The 18,368-nt window shown below is 39.2% G+C and overlaps 2 protein-coding genes across 5 annotated transcripts in view; one reads left to right on the forward strand and one right to left on the reverse strand.

The window, feature by feature from the left end:
• The window catches only part of OTC (ornithine transcarbamylase), a 56,766-nt gene that overhangs the window by 21,816 nt on the left and 16,582 nt on the right, over positions 1 to 18,368 (forward strand). For both annotated transcript variants that reach the window (XM_082446625.1, XM_082446626.1), the window contains exon 5: positions 17,914 to 18,067. In XM_082446625.1, the coding sequence (XP_082302751.1) occupies positions 17,914 to 18,067 (154 nt within the window). The remainder of the gene's footprint in view (positions 1 to 17,913; positions 18,068 to 18,368) is intronic.
• Positions 1 to 18,368, reverse strand: part of LOC309652596 (ferritin light chain-like) — a 167,161-nt gene that overhangs the window by 8,481 nt on the left and 140,312 nt on the right. The window lies entirely within an intron of this gene.

Below are 18,368 nucleotides of genomic sequence, written 5' to 3' on the forward strand. Positions count from 1 at the left end.
TGTTTCCACAAAAGTGAAATATACTTTATTCAAGAGCAAATATTACAAGCTGGTTAGGGGTTGAAGCCAGGGCCACAGCCAGGAAAGAAGTTTCAGTGGGGATCCTCTATATAGGACCAAGTGAATGATGGTGAATGAGTCATGTGTGAACTCGTGGTTGGAAGAAGGTACAGCTGGAGGAACAGATGAACATCCAACAAAGAGCTAAGGAGTGCACACTGGCAGCCAGAAAGAGGTCAGGGCCCAGATATCAGTGGAGTAGGCAGGACCCCAAAAGCAAGAGACGAATAGCCAAGCATGGGTTGAAAGCCGAGGATGAGTAAAAACATATTCTTTTCCATGCTTGCTCTCCACACAATTCGCACTGCAAGTCCTTAGTTAGAGGAGCTCTACACAGATCCTAGGAAAAATAATCTGCTCACAAGTCCCATGATTGGGACTTTTTAGTCCATATAATTAATTCCATTGCTACATGGATACATAAAATTGGATCCATAGAATTCCTTCTGGTCATTCCATCTTATCCAAAAGACTCGAAGGAAAATAATCATAGCTCCTTCTTAAAGGGTGTATACTATGGACCTCTTGTACTATTATCGCTAAATCTTTGTAAAAACCTTACAAGGGACTTCCCTGGCGGTCCAGAGGTTAAGATTCTGCGCTTCCACTGCAGGGGGCACAGGCTCAACCCCTGGTAGGGGAACTAAGATCCCACAAGCCATGCAGCGCAGCCAAAAAAAAAAAGAAAACTTACAAAGCAAGTATTATTGGCCCAATTATTTTATAGATGATGAAACCATGACTCAGAGAAGTAATGGAGCTTAGCGGCTAAGTCAGCATTTAAATCATGCTGTTTTTTTAAGGCCATGCTGTTTTGGTTTACCCCTACTGTCTCTTTTATACAGTCAATGAGAGTGGCAGTGAAATGAGTTATGGAAAACATTGGCTTGTGTGCTGCAAGGTGCCCAAGATCACCCCCATGTTTGATGATTCACTAGGAGGGTTCACAGGACTCAGCATACAGTCAGACTCGTGGCTATGATTCATTACAGTGAAAGTATACGAAGCACAATCAACAAAGGGAAAAGGCACGTGAGGAGAAATCTGAAGGAAACCAGGTACAAGCTCCCAAGAGTCCTCTCCCAGTGGAGTCACTCAGGATGCACTTAATTCCCTTAGTAAGGAGTTGTGACAACATGTGTAAAATGTTATCCATCAGGGATGCTCCTTAGAGACTCAGTACCCAAGCTTTTTATTGGGGGATGGTCACATAGCATGCTCTGTTTGACATGTACCCAAATTCCAGACTCCCAGAAGGAAAGCAGGTGTTCATTTTAAACCATATTGTTTACAAAAAACATTTTAGGCACAGGGAGTTACTCTTATCAGTCCTGGGAATGGTGGAAACCCTCCCCAAACTGAAGCTCCCAGACGCCATCCAAGGGCCAATCTTACGCTCAGCCCTTTCAAAGGACAGCGGACAGGACTGCTATGTTAACTCTTTTCTGCGTGGCTTGGAAATCAAAAGACTTGAGATCTAGTCCAAGCTTTGCCACTTACCTACTCTGTGACCTCCATGGGTGAAAATTTCTCTGGATCTTAGCTTCCTTTTCTATAAAATGAGGGAGTTCCGAGGTCGAAGGTCCACTTTATACTCTCAAATGTAAGCAAACGTATTAAAGTCATAGTCCTTAAACAGAGGTGTGTCCCAGTGTAAACTATGTGTAGACAGATGCACAGTAATTTGGATGTGGGTAGAGATAGGAGGTAGAGAGAGAATTCCAAGGGTTCTAAAGCTAGTTTGAGAATTATGTTGGGGAACCTGTTAAAATGCAAAATTCTACACCCCACACTCAGGAATTCTAATTTTGCAGGTTAGGGTTCAGTTGGTGTCTGGGAATCTATATTTTAACAAGCTCCTCAAGTGATTCTGCTGCAAGGGAGGCTGGACCACACTTTGAGAGACCCCAAATTGGGAGGTTGTGTAGTAATCCTGGCTGTTGTGCTGTCAATCTATGCTAGTGTGTTAGTAAAGAAGGGACAGCTAGTAAGATATGTATATGGTTTCGTGCTAACTGAATGTGAAGGGTACACTGATAGTGCAGGCAAAATGGTTTCAGATTTGTTATTCTTAAAATATATATGTATATATTAGCAGAAGCAGGAAAATGAAAGGAGTTTCTGCTTCGGGAAGAAGGTGATAGACTAGGTATCGGACATATTGCATTAAACGTTGAACCTCCATGTACAAATGTCCACGAGCCACTGGAGATTTTGGGTAGAATTTGGGTAAAGTTGATAGCTGGAGAAATAGAAGTATAAACTCAGTGGTAGAAAATGAGCTGCAGAGTCTCACTGTGTGAGAATTCCAGAAGGCTGAACCTTGAGGACAGGTGCAGTTAGGGAGGGACAGGAGGAAATCGTTAGGGTACAAGGTAGATAAGGTTAGTACAATATCAGAAGAGGCTGGAATGGTAGATGGGGATGTCAGAAAAGGGGTTAGAGTAGCTATTGTGGAAACATGACTTTCTTTTGTGCATCCCATTCCTGCTTAATCTGCCAAAATCTCTGACAAAAAAGATATGGCTGAGATTCAGAAATTCAGTAAATCTAAACTGAAGAAGACAAGAGAAATCCACTGCCTTGCACAGAAGTAATTGAACAGGAGAAGCAAGGAAGTGAATCTTAATGACATCTACTCTGCCGATATGTACGGTACAATCCATAGCAATTGCCTCCTTGCTTTTTGTAGACCTTAAACTCTGTAAGATGCAAAGAGATTGGATGATGTTTAAATGATAGTGCTGGCCCTTTTGAATCAAGAGAAAAGTGCACACTTGACACTGATTGACGGCGTTGCTTCTCTGTCTGCCTGTCTCGCTGCTTTGGGGGCCTGGTGGAAAAAAAAAAAGTGACTACCCAAGGCTTCCCTGGTGGTCCAGTGGTTAAGATGCCGTGCTTCCAATGCAGGGGGCACGGGTTCAATCCCTGGTTGGGGAACTAAGATCTCACATGCCGCGTGGCATTGCCAAAATAAATAAATAAATAAATTTTTTTAAAAAGTGACTACCCATTGGTGAAAAAAGAACCAGATGGGGAATACACTGAATGTGGCAAAAGAAAAAAAAAAAAAAAGCAAATTGGGCCATTCTCCTGAAACCTGTTAAACGCAGTTTCCAAAATGTCACTTATTTAGTCAAATGACTTAATTATTCATTTATTCAAAAATATTTACTGAATGCCTAGTTTTTCTTCCAGGATTTTAGCACTGAGAATAAAACGCTGATCAAATCAAACAAAATACTTTTTCAAGTGGAAATTATATTCTAGAGGGAGGAGACTTTGACTAAACAAAAAATAAAGCATGAATACAATAGGAGGTTGAAATAAGTGCTATGATGAAGTCAAAGCAGGGTGATCTGTGGGTGGAGTTGGGGGCACCTTTAGATTGGGTGGTCATGGAAGGCCTCTCTGAGGAGGTGACAGTGAAGTGGAGAGCTCACTGAAAAGACAGAGCCAGGGATGCCAAGCTGTGGGAAAAGCATCTCAGACAAAAAGAGCTGCTGGTACAAAAGTTTAAGGTGGGCTTCCCCGGTGGCGCAGTGGTTAAGAATCCACCTGCCAATGCAGGGGACACTGGTTCGAGCCCTGGTCCAGGAAGATCCCACATGCCACGGAGCAACTAAGCCCGTGCGCCACAACTACTGAGCCTGCACTCTAGAGCCCATGAGCCACAACTACTGAACCCATGTGCCACAACTACTGAAGCCCATGCGCCTAGAGCCCATGCACTGCAACGAAGAGTAGCCCCCGCTCGCCGCAACTAGAGAAATCCCGCACGCAGCAACGAAGACCCAACGCAGCCAAAAATAAAAAATAAATAAAATAAAATAAATTTATAAAAAAAAAAAAAAGCTTAAGGCAAGAACAAACTTGATGCACTCAGGAACAGAAGGACAGCCGGCAATGTTTTTACATCTGCGAAGAAACATAAACTTGCAAATTAAAAAAAAAAAGTACCCTTACAAGTTGGTACTGTCTTAGCCACCAAAGGAAGGAAACACCAGATCAAGGAGTAAAAGACCTAAATACACATTCAAAATAAAAGGTATTTCGCTTTTCTTACTTGATTACAATAATAAAACCTGTTCACTCTTCAAAATATAGTAGGGGAATTCTCCTTAGCTAAGTCTCAGTTGAGTATCATGTAATCTGAGGGTACTGGTGGGGAGTGAAGGGGAGCACTGAGATGGAGCTGTCGACTGATGTTGTGGAGGAGTTGGTATGTCAGGGCCCCCAAGACCACCCCCGGGTTCAATGATTCATTAGGAGGATTCACAGGACTCAGCATATGGTCATGGCTAAGATTCATTATAAAAAAAGGATACAAAGCAAAACCAGCAAAGAGAAAAGGCACATGGGGCAAAGTCCAGGGGAGACCAGGCACAAGCTTGCAAGGGGCTTCTCCCTGTGGGATCACACAGGACATGCTTAATTCCTCCAGCAATCAGTTGTGGCAACATGTGTGAAATGTTTTCTTCCAGGGAAGCCCATTAGAGACTCAGTGCATAAGATTTTTACTGGGAGCTGCTCACACAGGCACCCTCTGCCTAGCGTGAAGCCAAATTCTAGGCTCCCAGAAGGAAAGCGGGTGTTCAGCATAATCCGTAGCGTTTATACAAACAGTTTAGGTAGTGAGCCATCCTTATTATTTCTAGGAGTGGCGGAGACCCTCCCAAAGTCCAAGCGCCAGCTAAGGGCCAACCTTGTAAGCAGGCCTTTTGAAGATAGCCATCTCAGGACTGCTATGTTAGCTCTTTTTTTGCACAACTGGGCTATCATCTCTCTTCTGGATTTTGCTAGATATAATGTAACCTGTAAGGGAGTGTATCCTACACTCATGGGAAGACAGCCCTAAGATTTGAATTGTTTCCTCACTTCACTGTGGATCCCTGTAGGGCCAGGCTCCCATTGGAGAAAATGAACCATTGCTCGCTTCCCTCTTTAGAAAAGTCTCTCTCGGCGACTCTTTTCCACCCCCTAACATATCAGAAGACACAAAAGACATACATATATATTCAGTTAAATTTACTTCAGATTTGAGGGTGTTTTCAGATTTTGTCAATTCTCCGGTGCTCTACTGGGATTAAGAGTTGGATATTCTATTTTTTTCCTCACTCTGGGCTTGTCTTTTTAGATGTGACACCAGAAGTGACAGTTTAGCATGACTCAGATCACTTATTCTTTAGAAGTTTAAAAATGGATGTATGCTAACACATATATATGGAATCTAAAAAAAAAAAATGGTCATGAAGAACCTAGGGGCAAGGCGGGAATAAAGATGCAGACCTACTAGAGAATGGACTTGAGGATACGGGGAGGGGGAAGGATAAGCTGGGACGCAGTGAGAGAGTGGCATGGACATATATACGCTACCAAATGTAAAATAGATAGCTAGTGGGAAGCAGCCGCATAGCACAGGGAGATCAGCTCCGTGGTTTGTGACCACCTAGAGGGGTGGGATAGGGAGGGTGGGAGGGAGGGAGACGCAAGAGGGAGGAGATATGGGGACATATGTATATGTATAGCTGATTCACTTTGTTATAAAGCAGAAACTAACACACCATTGTAAAGCAATTATACTCCAATAAAGATGTTAAAAAAAAAAGTATTACCATTAAAAAAGAAAAAAAAAAAGATGAAACTTAGCAACAGTAGTGGGACATTTTCATTCCAGTTTCAAGGCTTTCTGTTTCTTCCATAATGACAGCTGTTCATGCCTAATGCTCTGAGTCCACTATTGAAAGGTGCATAATAGCTTCACAGTCATTTTCACTTTAATACAGTACTTAATAAAACAGCTTCAGGAACCATGTGTATGAAAGGCACCATATAAAACCAAATAATGTAACATTGTTCTACTCTAATTACATCCCCTATAGATGTAACTTACTTATGGTACTGATCGCTGAAGTGTTTTCTGCCAGTGTAAAACCAGTAGAAAGGAAAATCAGCATAAACCACTGTGTTAGTTTCCTAGGGCTGCCATACATATTACCACAAACTTGGTAGCTTAAAAACAACACAGATCTATTCTCTCAAAGTTCTGGTGGCTAGAAGCCCCAAATCCATGTGTCAGCAAGGCCATGCTCTCCCTGAAGGCTCTAGGAAAGAATCCTTCCTTGCTCCTTCCTAGCTTCTGGTGGCTCTCAGCAATCTTTGGCATTCCTTGGTTTGTAGCTGCATCACTCCAATCTCTGCCTCCACCTTTACCTTCTCTGTATATCTCTGTGTATCCTCTCCTCTTCTAAGAAGAACAACGGTCATTGGATTAGGGGCCCACCCTACTCCAGTATGACCTCATCTTGACTAATTACATCTGCAAAGACCCTACTTCCAAACAAGGCCTCATTCTGAGTTTCCCAGTAGATAAGAATTTGGGGGACACCATTCAACCCACTACACAAGCACATATCCACATGCCCCTGAAGCAACATGGAAGGGTTTCAAATCATTGTCATTCTGATAGCTCAAATAATGGAAGTTATAAAGGGATTTTTGGATGAAACACAGTTCTTAAGAGTAGCAGTGGGAAAAAAAAAAGACTAGGAGTGAACTATTGTTATATTGAAAGGAATGTTTTGAAAAGCTGGAATACAGTTCTTAAGATATTTATACCAATGATATTAAGACTAAAAAAGGTAATCTTACTTAGGTTTCTTGGTAAAATGTTGTAAAATATTGGCACCTAATGGGAAATACGTACCTGATTAGGTACTAATAAATTTGTATCTAATAGGAAATACGATATCTCCAAGAATCTTTACAGAGGCCACCAAGAAACTAGCAGCATGGCAGTTGTAGGTCCTTGGGTAAATGGTAACAAAAGCCAGTTGTTCACAATATGAAATATGATACAGTCATAGTTCAGAGGCAGTTTGCCACAGCGTAAAGAGTAGGGGCTTTGAAGCAGGGTTGGGCTTCAGTTCAAGTCACAGCTCATACCACATTGGCCCTGTGGTTTGGACCAGTTGCTTCTGAAACTTAGGTTTCTCAGTTGTAAATTGGAGATACAAATACGTATCTCAATGAGTTTATATGAGGATAAATCAGATAGTGCTTTTAAAGGACAGGCCCACAGAAGAAATTCAAGTAATGTTAGTTGAATCAAGTTATGGCCTAACTCAATCTCAGGACAAGCTCTGATTCAATTCTGGCCATCTTTGTGATCTCCTAGTCAGCTTATGCTGACCCAACACTGAAATTCATATGGCACGTTTTGAGGAGGTCATTCTGAATGCCATTATGCCCTACCCATTTATCTCTGAGGTCTTCAAAACTAGGAACTAACATATAAGTCAAAAGGCTTCTGCCTTCCTAAATAACTTGCATGTGGCAATTTCATTCAACATCCCTGGGCTTCTTCCAACCTTAGCCCATTTGAGAGGAGCCTACCTAGGTGTGCTGAAGGTATTATCTTGTTTCCTCATCATTCTTATATTGATATAACTAAAATTATAACCTGTGTAGAGATATCAGAGCACTGGAATATTCTCCCTCCCGGAGGGAGACTCAGTCAGCAAGTTTATTCCTTGGCCAATTTACATTGGGGATAAAGTCTATGTCTCCTCTAGGGCCTTGGCCTGCTTCCATAAAAAGTAAAAATAGGAAATGCCCATTTTTAAATGATTACAGGGTTCTCAATGGTGTCGTTGTGCACAACCAGAAATTCCTCCCACTGTTTTCCAATTAGCTATTCAACTGGTTGGAGATGTCATTGATAACCAACTGGAATTTAGGGGGCACACAGTGATTCAAGGCAGGATGGGGACAAAAGGAAGAATGAATGGGAGGACCCTATGAGAATACAACTTCTGTTTGCTTTTGGCTTTTGCAACACATCTACCATGTTCCAATATTTTAGGAACTACTCAACTCTTTCTAAGATTATCAGGATTGTTTTGTGATTGCCCATCTCATCAATATCCATGTTTGCTCTTAAGATCTGGCCCAGCACACTATTGGGGTTTGGGGTTTTGGGTTTTGTTTGTTTCTTTGTTTTTAGTATCTGTTTACCCAACCACAGACTCTGCGTCAGACCTTCCTGGAGCCATGGGAGACTTTGTTTATGGTATTTATTGTTATGTTTTGCTTTGTTTTCTTTTGGCTTTCTGGGTGTTTTAGTTAATTCCTAAACAAGTTGTGATTTCATACCAAAGGGAAAAAATATTAAAGAATAATAGAAACTTGAGGTTTGAAAGATCTTTATGAGCTATTTAGATCAACCATCCTTTTCATGCCTCTTCCACACCATTCCTTCAAAATCATTCTTGAGCCTGCATGAAAATATCCAGTATCAGGGCGCTCTTTATATACAGAGCTATCTTGTTCTATTTTTTTTTAACATCTTTATTAGAGTATAATTGCTTTACAATGGTATGTTAGTTTCTGCTGTATAACAAAGTGAATCAGCTATACATAAACATATATCCCCATATCTCCTTCCTCTTGCGTCTCCCTCCCACCCCTCTAGGTGGACACAAAGCACCGAGCTGATCTCCCTGTGCTTTGTGGCTGCTTCCCACTAGCTATCCATTTTACATTTGGTAGTGTATATATGTCCATGCCGCTCTCTCACTTCGTTCCAGCTTCCCCTTCCCCTTCCCCGTGTCCTCAAGTCCATTCTCTAAAACGTCTGTGTTTTTATTCCTGTCCTGCCCCTAGGTTCTTAAGAACCATTTTTTTTTTTTAGATTCCATATATATGTGTTAGCATATGGTATTTGTTTTTCTCTTTCTGACTTACTTCACTCTGTATGACAGTCTCTAGGTCCATCCACCTCACTACAAATAACTCAATTTCATTTCTTTTTATGCCTGAGTAATATTCCATTGTATGTTCATTGCAGTTCTTGTTCCATTTTTATACAGTCTGACTTTTCTGACCAGAGTTCATAGAAACTGACTGAAAGTTCTCTTTTAAATTGAGTGAAAATTGATCTTGCTATGACTCTTCTCAATGTCTCTCTGTTTTTTAGTATCTTCATAAACTCATGCATTTTAATATATTTGAAGGTTTCAATTCATTGCAGTTATTACTCTTATTGGTGCTCAAATTGTCCCATATTTGGACAATGTGATCTGTCTTCAAGTTGGCTACTGGGTCATTTTGACATAACTCTATTCGTCTTTATAACTCCATTGCTTTTTGATATGGCAAGATGTTCCAGGCTCATCTTGCACATTTCTTCATTAAGGCCAAGGATTAGCCATTACTCTAAGAAGCCCTATTTCATTTTCAATTACTTTCCAAATCATGTTTGGGAGAAATTTCCTTTTTTGAATGATATGGTTTTTTTCTGGTTATTACAGTCATATTCCTTTTGGTAGAAAATACTACAGAGATTTAAAAAATAGCTGGAACCACCAATACTGCCATCATCCAGAAATAATCAGTGTTAACATTTTATCTCTTGAACTGTCTTTCCATTTAAAGTCCTATGTCATGCTTCTCCTTTTTCTAAAGAGTAGGAAAAGAGATGATGGGGGAAAAATAGATGACATTTTAAACACTTAGGCAAAATCAAGTTGAATAAATATTTTAACTTGTTAACTATTTTTTTTAAACCCTCATATTGGTAATTAAACATCCAGAGCAAATTGATATGTGTGAGAAACTTTAAATTTGGATACTTTGGATTTTGCAAAAGCTGTTTTGCTACCATTGTTGACAGATGCCTAAGATTGTCTGCAAAGCTGCAGGAATCCACCGGATGGCAAACAGCACTCTTATATATTCAATGGAAATGAAAAGAGACCAAAATGAAAAGTCATTACAGAGCCAGAAAGTATTTTTAACTTGTCAACCTTTCATTTGTAACACATATAACACAGCTCTTACAATGTTTAAAGCTGGGATGTCAAATTGCTGGAGAGCTACAGAAAGCCCAGATTACTGTTAATGGGCCTGTAAGTCCAGCCCGAGTTACAGGTCTGTCATTGTTTCTAGTGAAAAGTCGTTGTTTTTTAAGATCTTTAGTAGACTGGAAGAAGAAAAATAAGAATGGTGATTTCTCTATGACTTATAAGCAGAAAGCAACATTATTGACAAAATAATATTGTCTATTTAAAGGTCTTTCATATCTTTGCTTCCCCAAGTGATTCCAATGTGAAAACAGCTTAGGAGTTGTTCCTTCCCCCATATCGATTCATTTCACCTGCAGCTTCTGTGGCTGAACGACTGAAGTGACATTTTCTATCAAGCTTTGTCATACTCCCCTTTGCTCATAGATGCTTTAATGTCCAAGAGGCATTTTGTGCTATAGAAACACTCCCTACTCATTGTACTTTGTTTACAGTCCAATATCTTAATCTTCTGAATTTAGTATTTCTATAAACATAAAAGAGCAAACATAAAAAAAAAAAAGAGCAAACATTCCTCAGTGGTCCTCAAAGTGTGGTCCCCAAATCAGCAGCATAAGCAGTACCGACAGCTTGTTAGAAATGCAAATTCTTCTGGGCCCCAACCCAGACCTACTGAATCAGAAACACAACTGGCTGTGTTCTAATAAGCCCTCCTGGTGATTCTGATGCGTGTTTAAGTTTCAGAACGATTGCTTTAAACATTCACACACTACTTATACAACCACTAAATCAAATACATATTAAATGAACAAAACAAGTCTCGTCAACCATTTAAACATTGATTGCAATTTAATCAAATGCTTTAAAACACTTAACTTAATCACAAGCCTAGCATTTCAGATTTTCTTGAATGCTCTAAATATTTTAAAAAGGAAAATATATACATAAAACACCACACTGATTAGAGAGCTGATTAATATTTTAACAATAAAACTGAGCACAATGCTATTAATATCATAGATTTAATTTTGTTTACATTCTTACCCCTACTTTTATTCTTATCCTTACATGGTCCTGGAATTTAAATGTGTGTGTGTGTAATTTTACCAGACTGGAAAGAAGAAAAATCATCTCAAGAGGCTAGGAATGTAGGTTTAGTGGATTGCTGACCACTTAATTTTGGTTGGGTTTGGGAACTGCTTGCTAAGTTCAAGATGAATTAAATTCAAGCTGCCATCCTCTAGCTTGAATATATTTTTATAACCTAGTTTTCACTTTTAATCATGGGATCTGATATTGGTTTCCTATTGCTGCTTTAACAAGTTACCATAAATTTAGTGGCTTAAAACAACACAAATTTATTATCTTACACTTCTGCAACTCAGAGGTCTAAAATGAGCCCATAGAGCTGTGCCCCTTCTGGAGGCTCCGGGGAAGAATCCAACTCCTTGGCCTTTCCAGCCTCCAGAGGCTGCCTACATCCTTTGGCACATGGTTCCCTTCCTCCATCTTCAAAGCCAGCAACATAGCCAGCATCTTCTCTCACTTCTGACCTGCCTCGCTCGCTCTCTCTTTTTTTTTGGCCGCACCGCACGGCTTGTGAGATCTTAGTTCCCTGACCAAGGATTGAACCCGTGCCCCCTTCAGTGGAAGCACGGAGCCCTAACCACTAGCCCACCAGGGAATCCCCCCCTCCTGCGGCTCTATAAGGATCCTCTCTCTTAGATTGGACCCAGCTCAGGATAATCTCCCCATCTCAAGATCCTTAATTTAATCACATCTGCAAAATTTCCTTTGCCACATAAGGTAACATATACACAGGTTTTGGATATTAGGACAGGAACATCCTTGGGGGAGGGGCATTATTCTGTCTACCATAGGATCCTTGTTTCTGTTTTTCATATGGATTTTGATTAAAGAAGTTAAAAGATGGGGTATCCTTCAATTTTTATTTGTTTTCAATCTCTGGCAGTACATGACCCATTGTAATATTTTTATGATATATTAACCTGGCCTGGTTTCCATATTTTGAAATATATGCCTTTCTGATTGGCATTGTTTTATAATAAGTTGGGTCACCAAGAGGTTTCACTACTAGAGCGACAGGAACGTGAGTTTGAAAATTTAGATTTCTTCTTCAGGACAGTTAACTTATTGTTTTAGAATAAATGGTTGTATCATCTTTCTAATTGGAAATTGTGTGTGGCAACGGGTGCTAGTTAGCTGCAGGATTCCTCTTCTACTTCACTTTACATAAGACCACAAATGCTGATGGGGCCTGTCCATTCATGTTATAGTTTCTACTATTTCTAGGTCTATTTGGTATCTAAGTTGTGTTAATTATTTGTGGCTTACACACATTAAAAATGGCACATATCTATACTTTATGAACAGAAATATACTTAACAAAAACCCACGAAATATCTATCTGTATCTATACAGTTATATATAAGCACTTTCCTACTTAAGTAAATAAATTTAAATGTACATGGTAATATTCATCCTTCTTAGATATTACAATTATATTTTTGTACATTTTCTTTATATTAACTCTTTTCTTATGAGCATCATGGCCTTTTATAAGCACATGTTTTACTTAATGATTTTTACTATAAATGATCACAACCTGACAAATGGTTAAGCTAGTTCTTTTTCCTTTTAGCACTGCCCCTACTATTTTTAAAATCATTTTTGCTTCCTAGCAACAACAGGGTGTTACAGACCTATACTGATTTTATCCTGCCCAAGGACATGGAATTAACTATTCTCTAATAGTTTCTGGTTCCTTTTTTAGGTATAGAACAATATTAAGACCAAAATTTGGGCACTAGGGATGCTTACAAGTGTTGAGGGGAGAGAAGATTATAGCTACTGCTGCTGCCACAGGACTGCTCTTGGTAGTGACTGAGCTGAAAGGAAAATACAGTTGACCCTTGAACAACACAGGGGTTAAGCCACATATAACTTACAATCCACCCTCCGTATCTGCAGTTCCTCAGCATCCATGGATTCAACCAACCATGGAGCATGTAGTCCTGTAGTATTTACTATTGAAATATATCCACGTTTAGGTGGACCTGTGCAGTTCAAATCCACATTGTTCACGGGTCAACTGTACCTCTTTTATAAGTGTATGAAATCTTGTTCTTTCCAGTACAACATATCGTGTTGTTATCCCTCACTTTGCCTATAGTATGAGATTGCAGCAACTACTAAGACTTTCCTCCTCTACACTGATCTATTGTTCCACCCAGCAGCAGAGTATCCCACTCTCCTCCCACCTCCTCACTCTATTTTCTAGGATAATAGTTCTCAGACTTGTCTTCAGACTGGAATAACGTGGGGAGGTTTAAAAATATTGATGTGATCACTAATTATTAGAGAAATGCAAATCAAAACTACAAAGAGATATCACCTCACACCAGTCAGAATGGCTATCATCAAAAAATCCACAAACAATAAATGCTGGAGAGGATGTGGAGAGAAGGGAACCCTCCTACACTGTTGGTGGAAATGTAAATTGGTACAGCCACTGTGGAGAACAGTATGGAGGCTCCTTAAAAACTAAAAAGAGCTACCATATGATCCTGCAACCCCACTCCTGGGCATATATCCAGAGAAGAACATGGTCTGAAAGGATACATGCACCCCAATGTTCATTGCAGCACTGTTTGCAATAGCCAGGACATGTAAGCAACCTAAGTGTCCATCGATAGATGAATGGATAAAGAAGATGTGGTACATATATGCAATGGAATATTACTAAGCCATTAACAAGAATGAACTAATGCCATTTGCAGCAACATGGATGGACCTAGAGATTATCATACTGAGTGAAGTAAGTCAGACAGAGAAAGAGAAATATCGTATGCTATCACATATGCAGAATCTAAAAAAAATGTTACAAATGAACTTATTTACAAAACAGAAACAGACTCATGGACTTAGAGAACGAACTTACGGTTACCAGCAGGGAAGGGTGGTGGGGAGGGATAGTTAGGGAGTCTGGGATTGACATGTACACACTGCTATATTTAAAATGGATAACCAACAAGGACCTACTGGGTATAGCACAGGGAACTCTGCTCAATATTATGTAACAACCTAAATGGGAAAAGAATTTGAAAAAGAATAGATACATGTATATGTAAAAAAAGAAGTATGTATACTTAACCTTTAAAATTACTGTGATGATTAAATCTTATAAAGTATGTAAAGCAATTATAAAAAAATATTGATGTGACTCCCCCACCATAGCTTCTAATTTAAACTTCCAAAGGGAAGAATATGGCAACAGGGTTTTTACAGCTTCATAGGTGATACTAATGTGCAGCCAAGGTCAAGAACCTCTGTTCTAGGAGGTGTTGGGCAACCTCAGTAAAGCAGACCAGTCACTATTCCATGAGATTATACCATAGAGGTTCCAGGAATACCAACTCCACATTATGAACAGGGCAAGTAAATGCATGCTTGCCTTTTGGCTGCTTTGTTCCAGAGCTCTTGGGATTGTTCAAGGGAGGGAATGACGACAACTGCCCTTTTTCAATATTCTTGAAAAACTCAAGTGTATCGGGCATTGACTTCCCCAGTTGCTCTCCTAGTGTCTCCCTCTTTCAGCCTCATCCTTCTTTATTCTTTCCTAACCTTGCTCTAATTACTTCAAGGCTTTCAAAAGCCTTGGTTTTCTCACCTATGAGGTTAAGATAACATTTATCTGTGACACACGTAGCAAAACTTAACAACACATCGTAAAGTTCATAAAAACCCTAAGAGGTTGGCAGCCCATGGTCCTAGCTCCCTAAAATTATTTGAGAGGCTACAACTGAAGTCAGATCTGTTTTTCTGACTGGGAGATTCCAGAAAGTCAACTGTAATGCTTAATCCAGAATTTTTTTTTATTCTATCTCTACACACTGTAGGAAGTGATGCATATTTAAAGAAATCCTTTGGGGTCAAACACCCCTCTACCTCTCTCTCTCTCATAGGATTTTAGGTATCATAAAATTAACCAATTCTTCTGAAATAGGAAATTGATTATAATTATAGATCTTATTGGGATATCTACCGTCATCTAAATAACTTCCTCAAGGTGGAGTTAAAAGCCTGCATTCTGTAGTATGAAACATCAGTATATCTGTACAGTGAAGGGAATCTGTATTGTGATTTTGAAAAAAGGGGAGAAGATCTAAAATTCTTTTAACATAATAGCCTATGTCTAAGGACAGTGGTTCTCAAATTTTGGAAAGTTATCTGAGTTATTTGGGAAACTTGGTAAAAGTACAAAGACCCAGTCTACCCTATTTCAGGAGCTTGGACCTCTGTTGTTTATTAGTTATTCACTTAGTTCTGATATACACCCAAATTTGGGACCCATTGCCTTAGGACATCAGATAGGTCAGGCTAGCTGGTTACTGTAAAGATGCGGGCCTTAATGGAAGGGAGTAAATTATTCATTTTTCAGGATTTGAGATGCCGTTTTCTTTCAACTGAACTAGAAAGCACTCCTTGCCAATGAGACTGTGGACAAAGTCCTCTGTCTTTGTGGGCTGCCATCGCTTGATCTCTTGATTTTTGCGGGGGAGGGGAGTGGGGCTGGTTAGGTTTTGAAGAATGGATGATACTTTCAAAAATATGGTGGCGTCAATTTTCACTTTATTAGGAGTCTCAAACTTTAATATGCAAATAAATCACCTGGAAACCTCGTCAAAATACAGATTCTGATTCAGTAAATCTGGGTGGGGCCTGTGATTCTGCAGTTCTAATAAGCTCCCAGGTGATGCTGTTGCTGTTGATTTGAGGAGTGAGGGTCTAGCTTTGGTTCTCAACCTTGGCTGCACATTGGAATTTCCTGGAAAGTTTTTTAAAATGCTGAGCTCTAGGTCGCACCCCTAGAGATTCTATTTTTCTGATGAAATTTTCTGATAGAGATTATGGCCTGGGCCTCAAGAGTTTTAAAAGTTCTCCAGGTGACTTTCATATGCAGCAAAAATTGAAAACCCTGGTCTTAGTCAACCATCAAACGTCACCTGTTTTACAAGAGAAACTCTAAAGCGGCTCTTTTATTCACCTCTTTCAAACTACAATGTACAATGTGCTTAGACAGTTCAGAGCACTGGTTTCCAAATCTTGACCCCTCCACTGATGCCCTGCCATGGGAAGTTTTCATCTGAAGTTGTAAAATAAGAAAAATAAAGACAATATAGTGAATTTCATAAAGCTAAATTAATTCAAGGATCATTTTTGAGATTAGGTCATTCACACCTTTTTTGTTGTTAAAATGTCCTCTCTTACTAAATGAAGATATTAACATACTATATGTGTTTATTTGCTTGTTTCTCATGCCCTTAATCTTCTAAACAAAAAGCTGGGAATCATATGTTGATCTCCATATGTTTTTAGAAATTTTGCTGATCCATGAAATCTGAAAATCTGGAAACTATGGGTATGAGAAATCTGTGAAAATTTGAAAAAAACCTGAGTCTAGAAAATATTGTTACAGGAATATGGTTTTCAATCTTTGATTCTCTAATCCCTGGGAGCAAGGAATTTTTTTAGTGGTCGTTGAATTTTATAAAGAGCAACAGTTTTCTACAGACTTAGTAAATAATATGCCTCAGACATATAAGAAGGACTAATTTTCCAAATATATGATGATTAAAATACAAATCTATGAAGTCCTTACTAAATACTAGCTCTAGTTTTTATACATTTTCTTTTGACATGGTAATATCATCTATTACTTTTTGATCTTTTACCATGAACAAGGCATCATACTATGCATCTTATATAGGTTATCTCATGAATCCTCACAATAACGCAATGGGATAGATATTGTTATTATGGTTTTACAGATGAAGCAACTAAGTCATAGAGAAATTAAATAACATGTCCAAGGTCACACAGCTAGTAAGTTATAGAACCAAAATTACAAAGGCTAACTGGATACCTTATAATAATGACTTTATATATTTAATATAACTACTATTATGGGAGGCTTTCCAATTTTTTTTTTGCCATTAAAAACAGTTCCTTAAAACTAAAATGGTTAGAAGCCTCTGCTGTGGGGTTTCCCTTTAAATAAGAAGAAACCAAGATTTTAAACAAAAGGCCATCCCTGTTATTTTCGTAAGGCTGAAGCTTTAGCTGAGGGACCACCATCACTCTGACACATAGAGAGAGCTTAAAATCTGGATCCCAGTTTCTCATTCCAGGTTTTTATCATCTGCAAATTTGAGGCAATGTGTTGTAATGATAAGAACGTGGTCTTTTGAGTTTAAACTGACTTTGGTTTGAATATGAGCTCCTCCAACTTACTTAGCTGTGTGATCTGGGGCAAGTTACTAAACTTCTTTGTGTCTCAGGTCCTTCAGCTATAAAATGAGAATAGTTATATCCATCTTTGCTGCCCATCAGAGACGTCCCGTGTCAGGCAGAATGGCCCAGCTCTGGGGCCCTCCCGTGCTCCGTCCTTGGTGGGAACAGCCTGGGGAGGGTGTGGCCTCAGTAGGAATGCTGCAGCAGACTCCAAAGGTACAGCAGCTGGGGGCTGTCAGCTAATAGCACTCCTTCCAGAAGGTTCTCTCTTGCAAAACAATCTTTGTGTGCACCTCTTTGGCTGCCACACTGCTACCTTCAATTTTATAGTGAAAGTGTATATTTGTGGGATGATGTCTCCCTCACAAAATGCCACAATCCAGTTCATTAATTTTTCTCTGTATATCTTGTTTTTGGTCTTGTCTCTTTTAACTTTACCAACTGCCATATATCAATTATAATTCATTATCACAACTGCTAGGCTCACAATTGGTTTCTTATCTCCGTAAAAAATAGTAAAATCAACGGTCATTGGCTAAGACATCAGTGGAACAACATCTGGCTTCTGGAATGATTACATGTTTATTATTAGCTTCTATATCCGTCATGTTGATAGGTAGTTTTAACAGTAAAAATTCTAATGTATTAGCATTTCTTATTACTGTCTAAGACCCTATATTCAGAAGGAATTATTAAGCATAATCAACTTAGATGATTTTTTCTTGGTTTGTCACAGTGTGTTGTCTAGCATGACAGATGCAGTGTTGGCGCGAGTGTATAAACAATCAGATCTGGACATCCTGGCTAAAGAAGCATCCATCCCAATCATCAATGGGCTGTCAGATTTGTACCATCCTATCCAGATCCTGGCTGATTACCTCACTCTCCAGGTTGGCTTATTTCTTTGCCTCACACAAGAGCAAAATCAATAATTCCTAACTAGCTCTAAACGGAAGCATTTAAATTGTGGTACTGGTGTTTTGTTTTCAAATAATATCTTGGCAAAGAATTATAGCATATGTGTACAACTAGATATCCAAGGAAGACAGGGCATTGCTAAAAACAGATTACAGATACTTCTGTTCTCAAACCTTTGCTTTTCTGGTGCCATATTTAACACAGTGGATGAATAGGGAATGCTGGAGCACAGAAAATAGAAAAATCATTATATAATCCATATACATCAGGCTC

This window comes from Balaenoptera physalus (assembly GCF_965194825.1).
Source record: "Balaenoptera physalus genome assembly, chromosome: X".
NCBI classification, from domain to species: domain Eukaryota; kingdom Metazoa; phylum Chordata; class Mammalia; order Artiodactyla; family Balaenopteridae; genus Balaenoptera; species Balaenoptera physalus.